Source organism: Lissotriton helveticus, chromosome 3_1 (assembly GCF_964261635.1).
Source record: "Lissotriton helveticus chromosome 3_1, aLisHel1.1, whole genome shotgun sequence".
In the NCBI taxonomy this organism is placed as follows: Eukaryota; Metazoa; Chordata; class Amphibia; order Caudata; family Salamandridae; genus Lissotriton; species Lissotriton helveticus.
The window spans coordinates 1116344670-1116365669 of NC_136061.1; the positions used below are offsets into that span (position 1 = coordinate 1116344670).

At 46.5% G+C, this 21000-nt stretch overlaps 1 protein-coding gene across 3 annotated transcripts in view; it reads right to left on the minus strand.

Moving 5' to 3' along the window:
* GPD2 (glycerol-3-phosphate dehydrogenase 2) overlaps window positions 1-21000 on the minus strand; it is a 1236906-nt gene that overhangs the window by 316492 nt on the left and 899414 nt on the right. For all 3 annotated transcript variants that reach the window (XM_078681716.1, XM_078681715.1, XM_078681717.1), the window contains exon 14: window positions 19029-19141. In XM_078681716.1, coding sequence (XP_078537842.1) covers window positions 19029-19141 — 113 coding nt within the window. The remainder of the gene's footprint in view (window positions 1-19028; window positions 19142-21000) is intronic.

A 21000-nucleotide genomic window follows, 5' to 3' on the forward strand; every position in this document is an offset into this window, starting at 1 on the left:
CTTGTACTATGACCCTATGTGATATAGATTTATTTTTCGGTCTAATTTTGCCCCCAGATATGTGGCGGACTGTTCGTAAAATTGATGACCGCGTTACTTTTGGTGCCGAATGGAAACATTTGGAACAAATAGACGCGGAAAGAGAGCCTGCCCAAAAGCCACATCGGTTAATATTAGATCTTCCTGCAGCGATTTTAACTAAAACTTAAAACAGTTATTCCCCCTAAAAAGATTGATTGGACTATTTTAGCATCGTGTAAACAAAAGGTAGATGAATCGGTTTCTGATTTCTTTACACGTTTTGAGTAAGCTTTTCATGACTTTAGCGGTCAGTCTTTAACGGATGATATCGGCAGACATCTGTTTGTCAAAAAATATGTCACGAATATGTTACCAGGGATAGCCAGCCGCTTAAAAGCTAGTGAAAGTTCTTGGACTACATCCTCTCCTGCATCCGTTTTAACAATGGCTCAATATTATGAGCGTGAAGAGTTAGAAGCGAAGGGTAGTGAGGATAAGAAATTTAAAGAACTAAAAACAAAGGTTATGTTAGCCCAGGTTTACGGACCGCCCTCAAGAGGCTTTGATAGAGGCTCTGATAGGAGTTATGATAGAGGCGGACGAGGATCTTTTAATACCTCCTACACTTGTACGAATTTGTCTATTGATCAATGTGCGTATTGTAAGCAGCTTGGCCATCGAATGACTGATTGCCCGGTGTTGCGTGCCCAGCAGAATCCACGATGGTGCGGACAAATGAGAAATCGCTCAGGGTTTTTGGGGCCTAGGGGACATACGAACGATTGTGCCCGATTTGATACGAATGCACGAACACAGAATAATCGAAACACTTTTGATAGACAAAATCAATATCAAATGTCTCATTATGTCCAGCCTGATCTCTACGATTCTGCTCATGCATAGGATTGCCTAGGATGGGGTAAGGAATCAGTTGAAGTCCCAGTAGATCAGACGGGTCCCTATGTTACAGCACATGTTTCGGGTTCTACTGATCTGTTTCTGGTTGATACAGGAGCTACTCGTAGCGCTTTATCTAAACAATTGGTTCCGAGGGCTCCCCTGTCTGGCACGACTATTACTTCGATAGTCTTTGATGGAACACCTTTCCTTAGCCCATTGTCACAACCACTTGCATTCCATGTTGATAAATTTAGTTCTCCATGTCCATTTTTGCTTTCCCCAAATACACCAGACAATATTGTGGGTCTTTACATGTTGAAGTATTTTAGAGCCACGATACGATGTTTCCCTGAAGGAGTGCGTGTCATTTTGAATGATAATTACTCCGAGCCTGAAAGAATTTGTTTAGTTAAAGAAGATATTGCATTAGCTTCACTTCCCAAAACTTTGTGGGCTACCTCAGACAGTGATGTGGGTCAAATGGTTATCCCACCGGTTCAGATTGGTGTCAAGGAGGGAGCTGTGTTACCATGTTTGCCACAATACAGGATCTCACAGGAGGGTGAAGAAGCACTCATACGAATTGTACAGGATCTCATCCAAGTTAGGGTTGTTGAGGAAGTCCCATTTAATGTTTGTAACAGCCCGATTCTTCCAATTCTGAAGAGAGACACTGATACACGAGTTTACAGATTTATTATAGATTTAAGGGAAGTGAACAAGATTGTTGTACCACAGTATCCTGTGGTTTCTGACATCACAACACTTCTTACTTTGGTTCCTATGACTGCTACTACATTTTCTGTAATAGACTTGAAGAACGCTTTCTTTTCGATCCCTATTCATCCTGACAGCCGATACCTGTTCGGTTTCACTTTGAATAATAGATCGTATCGATTTTGTAGAGTTCCTCAAGGCTACACTGAGAGTCCGAGTATTTACAGTCAAGCATTAAAAAGGGAACTTGATTCTTTTGCTTTGACCGAAGGTGTGGCTCTCGTACAATATGTCGATGACATCTTGCTGGCAGCCGACACCCCAGAACAGTGTAAAAAATTTACTCTGTCTTTGCTTTCTTTTCTTGCTTCACATCATCACAAAATGTCTTGAAAGAAATTGCACTATTGTAGACCAAAGGTAACCTACTTAGGTCACCTTTTGTCTAAGGAGGGACGTGCATTGACATCTGATCGTATACAAGCCATATTAGACACGCCAGTTCCTACCACACAGAAGGGAGTACGTGCATTTTTGGGTCTTAATTCCTTTTGTAGACAGTGGATTTTGGAATTTTCACACATTGTTAAGCCTTTGTTTGCACTTTTGACGAAAGACACTCCAGTACCCCTTCCATGGACAGATGAATGTGAAAGTGCTTTTCGACAGTTACGACAAGCTCTTTGTTCAGCACCAGTGTTAGGCACACCAGATTACACGAAGCTTTTTACACATTACGTACATGAGAAAGATGGGTGTGCATTGTCAGTTTTAGTCCAGTTACATGGCGATAAGCAACATCCTTGTGCTTATTTTTCAGCAGTACTTGATAGTGTGGAGACAGCTCGCATACCACAGAAATCGGCTCAAGCAGCTGAACTGATAGCTTTGACACTAGCATGTGAGCTTAGTGCTGGTTTGTGTGTGAACATTTATACAGATAGCCGCTATGCTTTTGGAGTAGCGCATGATTTTGGCCTACTCTGGAAGGAAAGAGGCTTTCTTACATCTCACGGAATGCAGATAATGCACGGAGAATTAGTGCATAATCTCTTGATTGCATTGACATGCCCAAAGAAAGTAGCCATAGTGAAATGTAGCGCGCATAAGAAAGTGACAGACAAGATTGGACAAGGAAATGCCTTTGCAGACCACGTGGCACGTGAAACTGCGATGCAGAGAAACACTACTCCCATGTATGTAGTGAAGTCACAAGCTGAGAGATGGCATGATGCTAGGCAAGAGGTACGAGAGATACAGAGGACAACCTCTGACAAGGTACGTGAGCAGTGGTCTGAAGACGCAGAGTTAGATGACGAAGGTTTTTGGAGAAATAAACAGATGGATAGATGGAAGCTGCCTATAGCTTTCGTACAACTTATGGTTCAGATGGCACATGGGCTAGCACATGTTGCAGCTTCCGCAATAACGAAAATGCTTACACAAGTTTGGGAGCATCCAGAAATTGCTAGCACAGCTAAAAGAGTAGTACAGTCTTGCTTGATTTGTTTGCAATACAATCCTGGAAAGGGAACGCGAGTTCCATCTGGAGGTTTTGCTACACCGACTGCACCTTTTGAAGTCCTGCAAATGGACTACATTCAGCTTGAGCGTTGTAATAACCTGAAGTATGTTCTAGTGGTGGTTTGTGCTTTCAGTAAATGGATTGAAGCATACCCCACAGAAGATAATACTGCTATTACTACTGCTAAGGTGCTATTGAAGGAGTTCTTCCCGAGGTTCCGTGTTTGCAGACTTTTATGGAATGATAACGGACCTCATTTTGTTGGGGAAGTTATCAAGTATGTCTTGAAGGGATTAGGAATCAAGCAGAAGTTCCATGCTGTGTTCCATCCACAATCAGCAGGATTGGTGGAGAGGTATAATGCTACTCTGAAGCTGAAAATTGCGAAAATTAAAGCTTCTACGCACTTGACTTGGCCATATGCGTTGCCATTGTTGTCTATCAGATCAGTACCACATTCTAGAACGGGTCTCACCCCGTATGAGGTGGTATTTGGACGGCCGATGAATATTTGGGGAGTTCCGAAACCGAGTTCTGTGTATGACGTACCTTGTGTCTTGATGAATGACTATTTGGCACAGTTAACCGACAGTTTGTTTTCTATTCATCAACAGGTTCGAGAAGCGCTCCCCGATAAATCCGAAGGTGAAGGCCATGAACTCCGTCCTGGTGACTTTGTAATGGTAAAAGTATTTGAGAGGTCAAGCAGCTTGGAGCCGAGATGGCGTGGACCAGAACAGGTGCTCCTTGCCACGAGGACGGCGGTTCGGGTCACCAACAAAAAGAATTGGGTGCATAGCACTCATTGTCGGAAGGTATTGTCAACCTTGGTGGAACCTGCTGTGCTGACCGATCATCGAGAGATCTTGACTACGGAGAAAGGCCCTGCTGTATCACCTGATGGATCTACGGAGTTCTTCCCGGACCAGACGACTCCTGGAGCAACGCGATATAATTTGAGACCAAGGAAGTGATCTACAGTTTTTTTTGAGAGAGACAGGTTGAGCAACCGCCCTGGGTAGTGGAAACGGAATGCCAATATGACAAGGGAGGGGGATCAGCCCTGCGGAGTGTAGCGACACCTGCCTTGATCGGTGGTGAAGAAAACAACGTCTACCCACGGGAGAAGAGCTCATTGACTTTTTTTTTTTTGTTGTTGTTTGTAGTATTTTTGAGAGAGTTGACTTTGCTGCTATGATAACCACTAAGAAAAAGATTTTAGGAGTGTTAGGTGTTTTTGCTGTTTTGACAATTATGATACAGAAAAGGGGTGGTGATGAACAGAGTGTCTGAATTAAGCAGACCACTCTTACCCAGTCCAAAGATCAGGGCTTGATCCATCACCGTTATTTGTCCATCACCACCCCTTGTTGTAAATAATTTTGTCCACCCTAAGCGTGGAAGGGTATACTCAGATGTGAGTCCCTTGCTCATTGCACCATCAGGATTCAAGCAAGCCGGGCCGAAGACGGCTGTAATTCCAGAAACCGGTCCCCGGTAGCTTGTCTCCTTCCCTGTGTAAGAATTGGCTTTTGTAGTCTGGTCTGCCCTGTTCCCATGATGCACTGGGCCAGGGACAGACTAATTTGCATACAGCCAGGTTCTGAAACTGGGATGGTGCAATGAGCTAAAAAACGGTGTTGGATCTAGCCCTGATATCTTGACAGGGTGAGAGTACTCTGCTTAATTCAGAGACTCTGTCCATCACCACCCCTTGTTGTAAATAGTTTTGACAATTATAGCAGTGATTACTTGGTCCATTGAAACGATGATTCCTGCTCGTGAGTTTTTTGTGGTTCCTACTACTCCAGTCCTAGAAGAGCATCAGCATTTTACTCTTCCGTATCATGAGCAAAAGCATCGAGAATCTTATCTCAATAATACGTTTGTTCAGATGCTCCACTACACCCACAATGCAACGAATGCTACAATGCACATCAAAAGAAAGGTGGAACACTGTTTATTCCACTTCCTTTTTCACATAATGGTTCTTGTCGAGCCTGGTACACTCTTCTCTTTGCGACTAGGAAACCTGCAGTGGGTGGACTTCTTTTCGTTTGAATAAAGAGTGTTATCAAGATGAACATGGGTATCCTCAAGCAAATGGAACTATATGGGAATGGGAGGAAAACCGACCGGACAATGCTTCTACGCCATATGTTTTCACCCATACGGGAGACTCTACCACAAGCAACCAGTCTGTAATCACTGTTACAAGGACTGTTACTTGTGCAGTAGTGTGGCTCACTGGTTAGAGGCGGCAGGCCCGAGAGCAGAAGTCGGCCCGGGACCAGGGTTCAATTCCCGACGCGGCAGGGTCGTGGACCTTGGTCAGCGGACTCGATAATTCTCGCTTCGGTGCTTACTCTAATCAGGGGTTCCACTCGGCAGCTCTGGGCATTAGCTTGCCTAATCTCCACAACGGCCCCACCAATTCCGGGGATGCCTGGCTCCACCTTGGGGACTCCCAGCAAGGGACCATCCCACAGGGAAAGCCAGGACGGGTTCCCCAGAGTTATACAGCGCCAGGAGACCTATGGACGGGTAGCAGTGCGCTTTACAAGCTCAAAAACATTTACATTTACATTTACTAAGGCGGACCTGTGTGTGCAAAGTACTGGACGAATTCCAGTTGGAACTAGTGATTGTGTTACTGTATTAAATATAGATGGAATAAATGATAGTTCGTTCTTGGCTTCGCATAACACATATCTAGTATGTGGAAGTCATGGGTATCATAGACTACCAGTAGGGTGGTCAGGTATATGTTATGTTTCTTTCCTATTGCCTCCTGTTTTCCTGGCACCTGCTTCATACCACCGAGATTTTAAACTGTTTTGAAACATTTCAATGAATCGTTATAAAAGGACAATAAGAATTGATGACGTGGATCAGACTGATACTAGTCTACAGCAATATGTTGATTTTAATTTGGGCCTGTTTCCTTTTGTGGGTGCTGCATTAAATAGCAGGAAAATACGACGATTGACTAGAGTTGTGGAAGCTGTCACTAATGAAACTGCTATAGCTCTTGGCAATATTACAGAGGAGTTGCAAATTGCTAGAATTGTAACTCTCCAAAATAGGATGGTTTTAGATGTTATGTTAGCAGATAGAGGAGGAGCATGTAAAGTTATCGGTAGTAATTGTTGTTTTCATCCCTGATAATTCGCCTTCAGTGTATGAAGCAATTCTTAAACTGCATAAGATAGCTGCAGATATCCATACTAAAAATGGCACCTGAACTTTTGCTGGATGGTTTTGGGCTCTAGTTTCTGCTTGGGGTTGAAAGTTACTGACTGCACTATGTATTGCAATTGCAGTGATTTTCACCTGTTGTATGTGTATCCACTGTGGCCCAATGCTATGTTCTATGAGCATAACTGCTTGTATACCATCCAAAAGAAATGCTGTGAAAGCACAACACATGTTGGATAAGGAAGTGACTAGCATAATGTGTATAGATATATGAGATGAGTGTTTAGATTACCCCAAAAGAGCGTATGTCTTTAGCTAACGCTAAAAGGGTCGTCTGTTGTAATTTAACAGCGATTAGGTTGAGCGGTAGCGAAAGACATCTTAGTTCTAGCCATTATCTTGGCGTTTAGCGGACTCCATTTTGCATTCATGGCAGCCATTTTTTCTGCCACACCTACTTCGTGTCGACCATGTGCTTTGTCCTATCTTTCTGCCCAGCAACAGGCTATTAAGAGCGTCCCAGTGTTTTGCCGCTGACCGTTAGGGTCCACATCTGTTAGTGATTAGCCCTAGATTGGAATGTGTTCGCCGAAACCCCCAAGACTGTTATCTCCTCACACTGATCGATTGTGCTTCTCGATATTACCTTATATGTACATAAAATGTGCTTTTGTGCTTTGTACCACCTTCTTTGAGCCCCTGTCTGGGTATAAATAAACCACGCCCCCTAGTTCGGGGTGCTACTTCTTGCAATGCCGCAGGGTACTGTTTGAATTGTAGCACCACCTCATGAGGTGTAATAAATATTATGTTTTTCTATTTCCAGTTCCTGTGCCAACTTCTTTCGTAGGGTCTAAGAACTTTGTGCGGAGAAGGGGGAACCCCTTGCACTAGCGGGCCTGGCTGAGGCTTGCTACGACATGGTGAGCAAAAAAACGATGGATTTAGGCCCAGATCTCTGTACTGGGGTGAATGTATGACAATGTTTTGCATGATGTCCATCAATTGTTCTTTTTGCAGAGTCATAGAGTACCAGCGGGGTGGTATCTTTACATGTACGCCCGGATTTTTGCCACGCTACGGTGGAAAGACGTTGGCGGCTAAGACAGTTGATCAAGCCCTTTCAAGTCAAGAACACACAAGCCTTCCCGATTACTGCAGCACAGCTAAAAGTGATTTGAGGGGGCAATCGCAATTTTTTTCCTCTGAAATTAAGGCAAAAGAATATCTGTAACGCCTAAAAACCTAAAACAAAAGAGACGTTTAATTCTGCTTTGACGGACCAGATTAATATGTCACTATTTCAGAGCAAAATAAGATAAGACTATAATCACGGGAAAATAAAGGTGAAAATATAAATAAACATTAATATATATCTAAATACAAATAAATAATCACATAGCATTGGTAGGAACTATCACAGGTTAGCATATGTAAGGCTGTTTTTAATATATAGCTCCTGGTCATGTGTGCTATGCTCATGTCACGCGCAGACCTCAGTCTGAGTGCTTCTCAAGGGTGGTGGGAGGGGGGTAATGGGGTAGGGGTGGCAAGGATGAGGGGGATGGTGGTGGGAGTGCAAAATTCTAAAATATATATACCCATGGATGAAACAAAGGCTATTGCAAAACTGTTATGCTATGAGTGAATTAAGGCAAGTGAAGGTATACCAGGCTGGTTTAAATCAGTCTTAAATGGGTAGGATAAATATATGCACAATAAATGTGGGTGGCTTGAATGACAGAAGCAAGAGGCAAAGATTGGCCGAGTTTGTTAGATCGAATACGCTTGATGTTGTGTGTGTACAGGAGATACATATCCCATGGGGAAAAGGAATCTGATGGGTATGGGGGAAATAATATGCTGGCCTGCACTTCCCAGAACTACAATATTCAGGAGGTTGCGATTTTTGCAAAGGTTGCTATCTAGGAGGCTTAGCGTAAATTGTATGACACACTAGGGTGGTGGGCAGTGGTCGAACTAGAGCTAGGATACACAACCTGTGCAATATATGGGTCAACCAAGATGACCCAGAGATTTTTGAAGACCTCGAGGTAGAACTGGCATCCTAACCTTGTTCTCTGGTTATCTGTGGTGATCTTAATATATCAGCTGTGTTTAGCAGTAATCAGCGGTGCCAGGGTCGGAAACCCAGAGTATACAGAGCAAAGGGGAAATGTTCCAACTGGATCTGTACTTGCTCAACAACCTAAGTTAGAAGATGGCGATATGTATTAGTATCACGTGCTTAACAAAATATTCTTCATGGTTTTAACCTCCCTTAACGATTCTACATTATACAGAAGGCTCACATCTCCACAGTAGCACTATATTCTCACTTCTACTATCGGATTTAGCATTTATATCAATGAGATCTATTCAAATGGAAGTTAACAGATATGCACAAGTTACTTACCTTCGGTAACAATATATCTGTAAGAAACAGTAGTTAGTGTTAGATTCCTTATCTTAGAATATCCCCAGGCGTCAGACTGGATCCGGAAAGTTTTGCGTAGCAGTACGCTTGCGCGTCGTCTGCGGCTCCGCGTCCGTCGTCATCGTCGTGATCGCCGGGATGAGGTCGGAGTACTTAGACGCCGCCCTCGTGCACTGACGTCAGTTCTTGTACATAGCTTTCCGCGCCAGGAACGCAGAGCCATGCCAGAGACCGACACTGGTGCCATGAAACTAGGGCCCTCAAAGGGAGATACCTTAACCCTAGATATTGTTTCGCAGAACGGGGACGATGGGTGGGGCGGTAAGGAATCTAACACTAACTACTGTTTCTTACAGATATATCGTTACCGAAGGTAAGTAACTTGTGCATCTGAAAGAAACAGGTTAGTGTTTGATTCCTTACCTTAGAATAGATACCCCAGCAATACCAACCCGGGTGGTGGGTCTGCGAACCAAGATCACACCAGAAAGTCCTGGAGAACGGAACGGCAGAAAAAGCCATCTTTCCGGACTTGGCTGTCCAGGCAGTAGTGTCTCGCAAACGTGTGCAGCGAAGCCCACGTAGCTGCCTGACAGATGTCCTGCAAGGGGACTCTCCGACCCAGGGCAGTAGTAGCTGCCGTGGCCCGAGTGGAATGGGCCCTCAGCCCAACAGGAGTCTCCTTTTTCGCAAAGGAGTAACAGACCTTGATGCACAACACGACTCACCGAGAGATGGTCCGCTTGTGCACCGCCCGTCCCTTCTTAGAGCCCACATAACCAACAAAGAGCTGGTCGTCCACCCGGAACTGGCGTGTGCGGTCTAGATAGAACAAGAGCGCACGTTTTGGGTCCAGACAGTGGAGCCTCTCTTCCTCTTTCGAGGGATGTGGAGGCGGAAAGAAGGTGGGCAAGGAGATGGACTGCCCAATATGAAAGGCTGTAACCTCCTTGGGCAGGAAAGAAGAACGAGTTCTCAAGACAACTTTGTACGGATGGACAGAGAGGAAAGGAGGCTTAGAAGATAGAGCCTGGAGCTCACTCAACTCTCCTGGCAGAGGTGATGGCAACCAGGAATGCAGTCTTAAGAGTCAGAAGACGAAAAGGGCAATTGTGAAGTGGCTCGAAAGGAGCGCACATCAAATAGGTCAGAACAAGGTTCAAGTCCCACTGAGGCATCACGAAAGAAACAGGAGGAAACCTGTGTGATGCCTTTCAAGAATCTATTTACAAACGGGGACTTGAAAAGAGAAGGCTGATCAGGAAGCCTCAAGAAGGCTGAAATAGCAGAGAGGTAGCCTTTGATAGTGCCCAGACCAGAGCCCTGCTGGGCAAGAGAAAGAAGAAAGAGGAGAACCTCTGAAAGGGGGGTAGAAAGTGGATCCACACCCTTTGCTGTGCACCATGCCACACATTTGTTCCACCTGCAGACGTATACCGATTTTGTGGAGGGACGCCTGGCTGCCAGAATCACATCACAGACTTCAGGAGGCAAGTCAAATGGCCTCAACTGTCGCCACTCAATCTCCACGCATGTAGGTGGAGACTGGACATGTTCGGGTGGAGGACTGTCCCCTGCTACTGCGACAGAAGGTCCTCCTGAAGAGGCAGACGAATCGGGGGATCGACTGACATGCTGAGTAGCTCGGGATACCAGTATCTTCGTGCCCAGTCTGGAGCCACAAGGATGACTTGGGTCCGGTCTCGCCTGATCTTCTTCAGCACTCTGGGCAGAAGTGGTATAGGTGTACAACAGACCACAGCTCCACTCGCAACGAAAAGCGTCTCCGAGCGAGTGCCGCCATGGAAATTACAAAGCGCAGAACTGATGACATTGCGCGTTCTCTTCTGTGGCGAATAGATCTAACCAAGGCTCTCCCCACTGCTGGAAGAGACCTTGCACCACGTCCGAGTTCAGACGCCATTCGTGATCCATCATGCACCGGCGGCTGAGTTTGTCTGCCCTGGCGTTCAGGGAACCTGCCAGGTGTTGAACCACCAGGGTAATGCCCTGGTGTTCCAGCCACTGCCAGAGGCGCAGAGCCTCCTGACAAAGGGTCCATGACCCCACCCCGCCCTGTTTGTTGCAGTACCACATGGCGGTGGTGTTGTCCGTGAACACCTGCACTACACTTCCCCGGACAGAGGGAAGGAATGCTTTCAGTGCAAGCCGGATCGCCCGCAGCTCCAGAAGGTTGATATGGAGCCGGGACTCTGCCGGAGACCAGAGGCCTCTGATCTCCGCCTCCCCCATGTGGCCCCCCCATCCCAGGAGGGACACATCCGTCACTAATACATGCTCCGGTTGGGGTAGGGAGAGGGATCTGCCGCTGACCCAATTGCGGTTCGTTAGCCACCACTGCAATTGTCTTGCAGCGCCCTCCGAGATCTGAACGTGGTCGGACAGATTGCCCTAGTGCTGGGTCCACTGAAACTTCAGGTCCCACTGCAGAGCCCGCATCCGCCACCTGGCGTGATGCACCAGAAGGATGCAGGAGGCCATCACCCCCAGAAGCCGCAGCGTCAACCTGACCGAGACTCGGGATAAAGGCTGAAAGATCGGAATCCGAGCCTGAATATCCCGAACCCGCTGTTCGGGAGGATAAACCCGTAACTGCGCCGAATCCAGAACCGCTCCGATGAAGAGGAGCTTTTGAGAGGGGCACAGGTGCGACTTCGGCACATTGATGGAGAACCCCAGCAGGTGCAGGAGGTCGGCCGTAGTCGGCCGTAGTCTGGAGGTGGCTGACTGGGGCGAGACCGCCTTCAACAACCAGTCGAGATAGGGGAAGACTGAAACCCCTGATCTGCGCAGATGAGCTGCGACCACTGCCATCACTTTCGTAAACACCCGAGGGGCGCTGGTCAAAGGGGAGCACGGTAAACTGAAAGTGCTCGTGGCCTACCGTGAACCGCAGGTAACGCCGGTGGGCTGGCAGGATGGGGAAATGGAAATAAGCGTCCTGCTAGTCCAACACTACCATCCAGTCTCCAGGGTCTAGCGCAGCTAAGACCTCAGCTAAAGTCAGCATCTTGAACTTCTCTTTCCGGAGGAAGCCGTTGACGCTCCGGAGGTCCAAGATAGGGCGTAGGCCTCCTTTGCCCTTCTTGGCTACCAGAAAGTAGTGGGAGTAGGAGCCACGTCCTACTTCTGGCCCAGGAAGGCGCTCGATGGCCCCCTAGGCCAAGAGGGCCATAACTTCCTCCTGCAGAAGTTGCAAGTGATCCCCCGACATGTGGTGGCACTGCGGTTGGCTAGAGGGGTTGCCTCAAAGGGGAGGGAGTAGCCCCGTCGGACGATTTGCAGCACCCACCTGTCTGACGTGATGGTACGCCAGTTGAGGAGGTGATGGCGGACCCTGCCCACCACTAGTGTTGTATGGGCCTGAAAGCTCGGACTAGGAAGGCTTTGAGGCAGATGCTGCGGGAGCGGTGTGGACTGACCTGGCCGTTGTCCCCCTGCACCGCCACAGCAGTTACCACGTCCGCGACCGCGTTGAGGTTGTTTCTGCGGCCTGTGGCTGGCTGGACGTGTGGGCGCGCCCCTTCCGTGGCCACAAAAGGAGCGAAAAGCAGAAGTTTGCTGACGCTGGCCCGACAGACCCAAGGACTTGGCCTTAGCCCTGGAGTCCTTGAAATGTTCTAGCACACTGTCTGCTTTGTCGCCGAAAAGGCGACGGCCATCAAAGGGCATGTCCATGAGCGTGGCTTGGACATCCCCCGAAAAGTTGGCAGACCTCAGCCAGGCGTGACGGCGAACCGCCACCATCGTTGCAATCGCCTTACCCAGCGAGTCCATGGTATCAAGTTCACACTGTATGGAATAGCGTGCTGCATCCCGCCCTTCTGCTAGGGCTTGGATAAGCTTTGTCTGGACCTCCAACGGGCATTGCGGCAGCACCTCCGCAACCGTATCCCACAGAGAGTGGGTGTAACGGCCCAAAAGGCAGGTGGTGTTGACAGACCGCAGCCTCAAACTCAGTGAGAACAGTTTCTTCCCAAACTGATCGTACCTTTTGGATTACCGATCTGGAGGAGCGGTCGGGAATGCGGTATGGGATGTAGAGGCATGGATCACCAGACTCTCGGGTGGGGTGGGTGGACAGAAAGCAGGGTTTGCCCGGAGCCGGGCGGTGGCGTCGGGCCACGTTCCGATCTACAGGGAGGCCTGTAGAGGGCTTGGACCAAGTGCCCAAAAGAACGTCAGTGAGGGCTTCATTGAACGGCAGTAGAGGCTCTGAGGGGCTTGCCTGCGGTTTGAGCACCTCAGTGAGGAGATTAGTCCTCACGGCCGTGACCAGGAGCTCAAGAGCCAAGGCCTTGGCTGCCCTGGTCAACACCACGCTATAAGCAGCACCCTCCTTCGAAGCCACGGAGGGAGGAGAGATGAATCCAGTGTCAGGCGAAGTGTCTAGACCACTGACCTCCCCCAGCTCATCTGCCCAGTCCTGGCTCAACTGGCACTGCTGAGCCAGAGGGTCCCCAGACCCCTCCCAGTTCTCCCCTTCAGCCGTGTCCTGAAATTCAGGCAAAAATGACGGAGCGGGGTCATAGATGAATTGCTCACCCATGGACATCGGAGACGGCGCCGTACCGGCGTCGGACCCGGAATGGGGCTTCACCCGGGGCCGGCGTCATCCGAAGAGTGCGCCGGGAGCGACACAATGGGGGTCGGCACCAGCGGAGGAGTCGTGAGGTCGACTGGGATCCTGTGGGGCCCTGCGGCGTCAGGATCGACAGCGCCGGGGCCTAAGCACCCGACGGGGCCGGAGCCTCCAGCCCACTAGGGCCCCCAGTCGGGATTGCGGGGCCGGAAGGCGACCCGGCAACCCTTGACGGAGGGAAGCAAGTCCTCATGGCAATGAGGAAATCACGAATATCCTCGGCGTCGCTCGCAGGCCAGGGACCGGAGGGTATGGGCCTGGAGGCGGCGCCTGCGGCTCCGGCGGAGCAACGCATGCGGTGCCGCCCGGGCCCTCAGCCGCGTCGCGCGAGGGGGGTCCAAAGAGTGATGTTGTCTCTTGGAATTTTTCGTGGAGTGCCTCGACTTACCGGAGGACTTGGAGCCGGACGAGTGACGGCGATGACTCGACGAGCGATGACTGCGGCTCGACGACCGGTCCCTCGACTTCCTCCTCGACTGGGACCTCAAGCAGCGCAGAGCCGACTGCCGGATCTCGAGCAGCTTGCGGGACCGCTCCCACCTAGCCTTCGAGGTCAAGGCCCGGCAGTCGGGGCACGACTTGTCATCGTGGTCGGCCCCGAGGCAGTAAAGGCACCGACGGTGGGGGTCGGTCACTGACATCATGCGGTGACAGGCCTCACAAGGCTTAAAGCCAGGCATCCCTATCAGCACCAGGAGTCGATGACTCGAAAAGATGATCAAAAAGAGATCAAAAAGTTGGTCAAAAAGTGACCAGAGTACTACTCTTCCCGGATCTGCGCTTGCTGGCACAGAGAAACGAAGAACTGACGTCAGCGCGCGAGAGCGCCGTCTAAGTACTCCGACGACGTCATCCCGGCGATCACGACGATGTACGCGGAGCGGTAGACGACGCCTACCGACGCGCAAGGGTACTGCTACGCAAAACTTTTCGGATCCAGTCTGACGCCTGGGTATATTCTAAGGTAAGGAATCTAACACTAACCTGTTTCTTTCAGATATGAGATGTTAGAATCATATTATAAAGGGAGGATGATTCAAATCCAGCTCCTGCTTGTGCAAATCAAAGAATAATATCACTGAGCTACCACTCCCAATGCAGAAAATTCCACCTGCTCTTTATTTTAATGTTTTATTTTCAAAATGAACAGATCCTTCCACAATAACCGCTCTGGATCATACCAGGATGAACCCACGCTGAAATCTTATACATTTAATTGTATATTGGTCAATCACTGTTAGCCAGGACACTTTTACAACAAAACCAGATACTCTAGAGGGTTTTAGACACAGCAGCTTGTTAATCAAGCCACAAAAGAACACATAGTTAAAGGATAAGGGGCTGCAATATTATGCTTGAATTGTAGTTTTACATTTGCAACTACAACTGAGTGATCGAAGTAGGCAGGTGAGGTCCATCGGGGAAAGGGAGCATGGAGGTAGTGAGACTGGGGGGCAGATAGGCAGAGAGCGAGGGAGAAGCCAAAATAATGGACAGAATGTTCAACGCTGCGCTATAGTGCAAAGACAACAAGCTGCAACAGTAAAAAGAACTCTCCTATCTTCATATCTCGCAGTTGTCAAAATCATGTCAGGCACATTTAATAACAAATAGAGTAATATATACAAGACGGACAGCTCAGTCTTGCAACACAAGCACAGGATTGGGAAATTGGAGTTCAGCACAGGACAACTAGCACAGTGGAGAAGTGTGGCTCAATGGTTAGAGCGGCAGACCCTGATGCAGAGGTCTGGCCTGGACCAGGGTTCAATTCCCGCCTCGGCGGGTCTTGGGCTCAATTTCCCCGGACCTGATAATTCTCGCCTCGGTGCCTATTCTAAGCATGGGTCCCACTCTGCAACTTTGGGCAATAGCTTGCTTAATCTCCACAACGGCCCCAACAGCGCTAGGATGCCTGGCTTCACCTTGGGGGTGCCTAGGAGTGGGCACTTCACAGGGAAAGGCCAGGAAGGGTTCCACAGCGGTATGTGTACAGCGCCTTGAGACCCCTTTGGGGGTGATACGTGCGCTATATAAGCACTATATTTACATTTTTTTTACACTGCCCTTCAATTGAAGGTGATGTTGTAAAGAATTCTAAATTGAAGAAAAAAAAAATGACACCTAGCACAATACAAAAAGATATCCAGACGAAAGAATAAGTGCTCAAGCGGAGATGGGAAAAATGAGGAGTCAGTCTCTCCGATTCCTGTTTCTAAATTGTGCTGCTTAAAGCAGGGTAAAAATAACATTTTGCATAGAACCATGCCAAGTGGGGTGGAAATTCAAAATGGTGGTTCAGGCAAATACATTTTCAACTTTCTATTGATCGATCTTTGCCCCAACGATTACATTCCAATATAAATAAAGCAACAAAACCTTACCATTATATGCTGGGTAAAACGGCAAAACCCCAGTGTTTCCCATATATATATATCATTGAATGCCTTGAAGAGTGATAGTTGTATATTTATTAACTACCCAACACCCTCATATAGACCAATGTTTGCTTACATAAAGCAAATGAAGGCTGTGGAGTGCACCATTTTGCCACATGCAGCATGGGTCTCATGAAAATTTTTACTTTTGGTAGCACAAACAAAAAACACTGTGCTGGAAAATTATTAGCAGACTTCATGAAACAAATACATTGCAAGTGCAAAGAATCTCCTCTAATGACTTTAAAATACTTACACCAAGATACCTAAGCTCGTCCTGTACTTCCCCCCTACAGTCTGCTACGTTCCAACACATTATCTCAGACTTCAGATTATTTACCAAATATCCAGATAATGACCCATATTCTTTCACCAAAATTTCCACCCTAGGAATAGTCTGGACCGGGTCTGAAGTAAATATTGTAAGGTCATCTGCAACTTAATTTTTGTAGCAGTCTGAAATAAAAGGGATAACCTGACCGTCCCGCTGCAAAAGCTGAGCAAGTGGCTTGATATAAATATCGGACAACAGTGGGGATAGAGGACAACCCAGCTGACTGCCCCTAGTGATCGACAAGCTTCTTGTAAGGGAACCATTGAGAAGGATCCTAGCTGTTGAGTGCTCATATAAAGCTTTTAATGTAGTGCTAAAGAGACCAAAACCAATTATCGTCAGGACTTCCCACAGAAAAGCCCAGCAAACACGATTGAAGGCCTTAGAAAGTCCAATGTAACTACAGCCAGGGGGATTGAAAGGGCTATGCGAAGGTCTATACTACCAATTAATTGCTGGGTAAGTTCATGAATATGCCTCCCTGGGACAAATCCCATCTGGTCCAAGTGTAATAACTGAGGTGCCAGTTTAGCCAGTCTCACTGCCAAAATACTAACAAAAATCTTCTAATCTGCGGATTGGCTTTTCCAGATTTAAAATGATAATGTATGGCCTTCCAGTTTAAAAATTGTAGCGCGCTCCTGGGTAAATTGGGGCCCCTAATATGTGGAGGTATGTTGGAAGAGATGGTGATGGAGTGGGACTCTAAAGGTTTTTTGTACAAGTTTGGGGCACGGAAGTTCTTCAAAAAGGTTTGGTTGAGGACTTTAAAGGCTGCACTAACCCTTTGGATGGGTGTTAGGAGGATTCTGGGCATGAGCTATTTGTTTGGATTTCTCCCCAACCTGGGACTCACCAAGCACACCTCAGTGTCTTAAAGACGAGCTGAATCTTCCATTGTGGAGGGCTGGAATTGAAGTATGGGGGGATCTCTTAACGGTGCAGGGTATGTTGCCCAGAGAAGTGTTAATGACAAATACTGGTAACTCCCTTTCTAGATTCAAGTACCTCCAGCTATCATCTTGGGTCGCAGCCAATTGACAGGAGATGGGGGGTAGGGGGGGAGGGGAAATTCGATTCAAAGCTGCAGGATGAGTCCCCACGAAGAAGGAGGTTGCGTATTTGTACTAGACACTACACAATGCAGAGGACAGGAAATTGAAGGCACCATACTCACTATGGAAAGAAGTTATTCAGGGGACTGAGCTACAAACAATTTGGCAACTTTCTTTAAAACTGTTGCACTCTGTGATTAAACCAGCCATTCTGAAACCTAACTATTTTTTTTGCCATCAATAGGCTTTATTGGACGCCCCAAAAGATAGAAAAGTTTGGGCATGAACCGATACCAAGATGACGAAGATGTGGTATTTTAAGAGCCGATGACCCACATAGTTTTTTTTTAGGTGCCCTGAATTAAAGGCCTATTGGCAGGAGGTGGAGAAGGTGGTCAAGGATATTCTCAGGGAAAATATAATGCTGAGCTCAGCATTGGTGTTGATGGGGGTGGAAGTCTGCCCCAGTCAACCCTTAACAAGAGTTATGAAGGCCTTCCTGTTTTATTTGAAGCTCTTAGCTAGAAGAGAGATTTGTAAGCGTTGGACGGATCCCCTACCACCCAAGGGGCTTGATCGGCTCCAGGCGGTTAGAAGTGTATGTAGACTAGAAATCGCATCTGGGAGGGGGCTGGGGAAAAAGGGAGGTAGGGGGTGAGGTAAAGGGGGTGGGGGTGCCGTAGCAGGATATGGGACGATTTCAAAAGATGGTGTGGAATGGCAATGTCTTAAGGAAATGTCCTATGATTACACCTGCGCAAAGCCAGCAACCAGGAAACTGGTAGGACTGGATTGACAGGGCCACAGATATAATGCACTGGCATGAGGTCGGGACAGGTTTTACGGAAAGGCCTGGTTTTTCAGATATTGGTGATATGAGGACAAAACAAGAAAAAAAGCAAGTGCAAAGTATCATTTTAAAGGATTGCATCACAACTAAGACAAACCTTTACCAGATCCCCAAATCAGAGAATTTCGACAAGTGCCACTTGTTTTGACAGTGAAACGGAATGAAAAAGTGTTTATGACATCGGTAAATCAAGACATTAGCATGGCTAACTACCCCCTTATACAACATACTTTAACTTTCATTTAACCCCCACGAGGTAATAACAGCACAAAACATATAGGGATCCTATTCACTAAAGCATTTTGGAGTACAGATGTAATACTCCTACAGTACCTATAGTACTCTGTACTCTTGCACGCCTTCATGCTTTGTCTCAAAACGCCTAAAATCGTAAAAATTAGCACAAATAGAAAGAACTGTGCTCACTTTGCACTTTTACTAACAGGAAGTTACATTTTCACGGGTCAATTCACAAAGCCATGTTAAGAGGGTGTATAACAGTACTCCTGCAATACTAGTTCCATACTCAAATACTTTTGTGAATCTGCCCCCAATAAACTACTTCCAGGTATCGCTTGTGTTTTTTCACCTGATCTTGACCCTGGCGTTAAGGAAAGAGTTATGCCATAGGCTGATTTTGCATCTATTTGACACCCATGATTGTCACCCCTAGCACATTTTCTTACACATGCAATCACCGCCAGCAACATGTCTGTGGTATCTGCTGGCAGCTTCATAACCACCGTCCCACTGCCCTCGTTCTTCCAGTCTTTTGACACAGATGTCCGCCCGCTTGCACCTGCTCGCTCTTGCTTGTTTTTAATCGTGTGTTTATGTTCATCTGGCTGCACATCACAGGTCGAGTCAAGCTGAATCACAGTTATCTTTACCTGTCCACATCTGAAGGTGTGAGGTTGATTTCAGACCGATCTGTGAGTTGTTCCGAGCGTGCCTTGTAGCCCATCTCATAATACAGAAATGTCTTTGCCTTTTCAAGCTCTTCCTGAGGAATAAATAATATAGCAAAAGTGGAATAATTGGCAATTAATTGCAGTATGTTCGTTAAGAAAATCTAGTGTGCTATAATGGGGTTTAAAAAAAATAACTAATGGCGCTTTTTATTCTGCAAGATAGTTTCAGTGTTTTATTTTAAGTTACATTTACTATTAATACAAACAACTAAAATGAAATGAGTTTTAATAGTACTCATTGGATTTTCTGTAAGTAAAATTTTTAAAAGATCCCTCCAATGTATGCGGTTGTGGGATCCTACGAGTGATCTAGGAGAAGCAGGGCAAAAACACTACTAAGCTAAATGAAGCGTGTTCCCCTGCCATCAACTGAAGATGAGTGCGCTCTCATTTCTATATTTGGGCGTCAAACCTTACAATAAACATTCAAACATTTGGTGACAAGAAAGGACTGACATTGAACGCATGCAAATGAATCCCTGGGCTTGAGCCCTGGTAAAGTGGGCCATCACCGCGTAATTTCAAGTATAACCAGTCTGAAAAAGTTACAAGCCTTGCATTTTATGGGCATCAGCCTTGATTCCAGTTAAAGTCATAATGGATCCAACCTATAAGGCTGCAGGTGTTCTAAACCTTAGTTAACAATATACGGAGTATGTTGTTACTGCCACCATGCACAGGCTCTACCCTTTCTCCTTTATGTGATTGATGTATTATGGTAATTTATGGTAACGCCCGTATAGGGGAATTTATAGCAAATAAAGTGTGCTACATTTTCAGACTGCACAAAATGGACCGGGTCTCACTTACAGAGAGCCATACACTTTTAAAGCCAAGGTTGCTTTCAAGATACTAACCATGGCCTGTCTGTCTGTGTGTATTATATATATATATATATATATATATATATATATATATATATATATATATATATATATATATATATATATATATATATATATGTCGGAGTGCGTCTCCAACAGGTGGGAACCTTGGAGCTTTGATATATATATATATATGTATATATATATATATATATATATATATATATATATATATACATCCCCCAGAACATCAGTGGTGGAGATCCTGATCAGTTACTGAGACAAGCAGAATCTAGGTGGATCATCATGAAAGGAACAGAGATACCATGGGGCCTAAATGCAGATGCTGAACGGCACAATTTCCTATGATGAACATTTGGGACAATACAGCTGGTAGACAAAGACCCATAGTTAAGAATGCTCTTGTGGTAAATATATTTTTTAAATCTAGCCATAACTTATAGAAATATTATGTTATGTGCAACAGCTACACCGTATGGGCGATATTGACTGGCGAATCAAGCTACTCGGCTCTTGTTGATGTCCTTACCAAGATGTTTATTGGAATGATCGGAAGAATAGATAAAACCCAGTACAGATATGTTTTTTTTTCTTAGGATTGGTCTGTTTGTGGCTATCTTTGATGAATTATCATTTATTGGTTTGATTGCCTGAGTTAAGTTAAGAGGCTGTGCAGCTTACAAAAAGGAGTATAGGAACAGTGGGACATAGTAGAATCTGGGAACAGTGAGGTACTTTACCAAAGGCAGAGATTCTCTTCCCCTGGTGATAGAAAAGGATTAGGATCTATAACTACTATTGTTCTGCATCCCCCCTCTAATCTGGTACTTTACCAGGATCAGTTAACAACAACCTTCATTCATTCATTCATTCTTTACATCCCCCTCGATTCCGGTACTTTACCAGGGTCAGATAAAAACGACCTTTATTTTTGACTCACCAACTTGCTCTCCATGAAGGGTTTGTGTTAGACATGACACTCACTCACTGTTTTGGCCAACGAAGACTAGATATATATTTATATTGGGAAATCATCAAAGCAATCC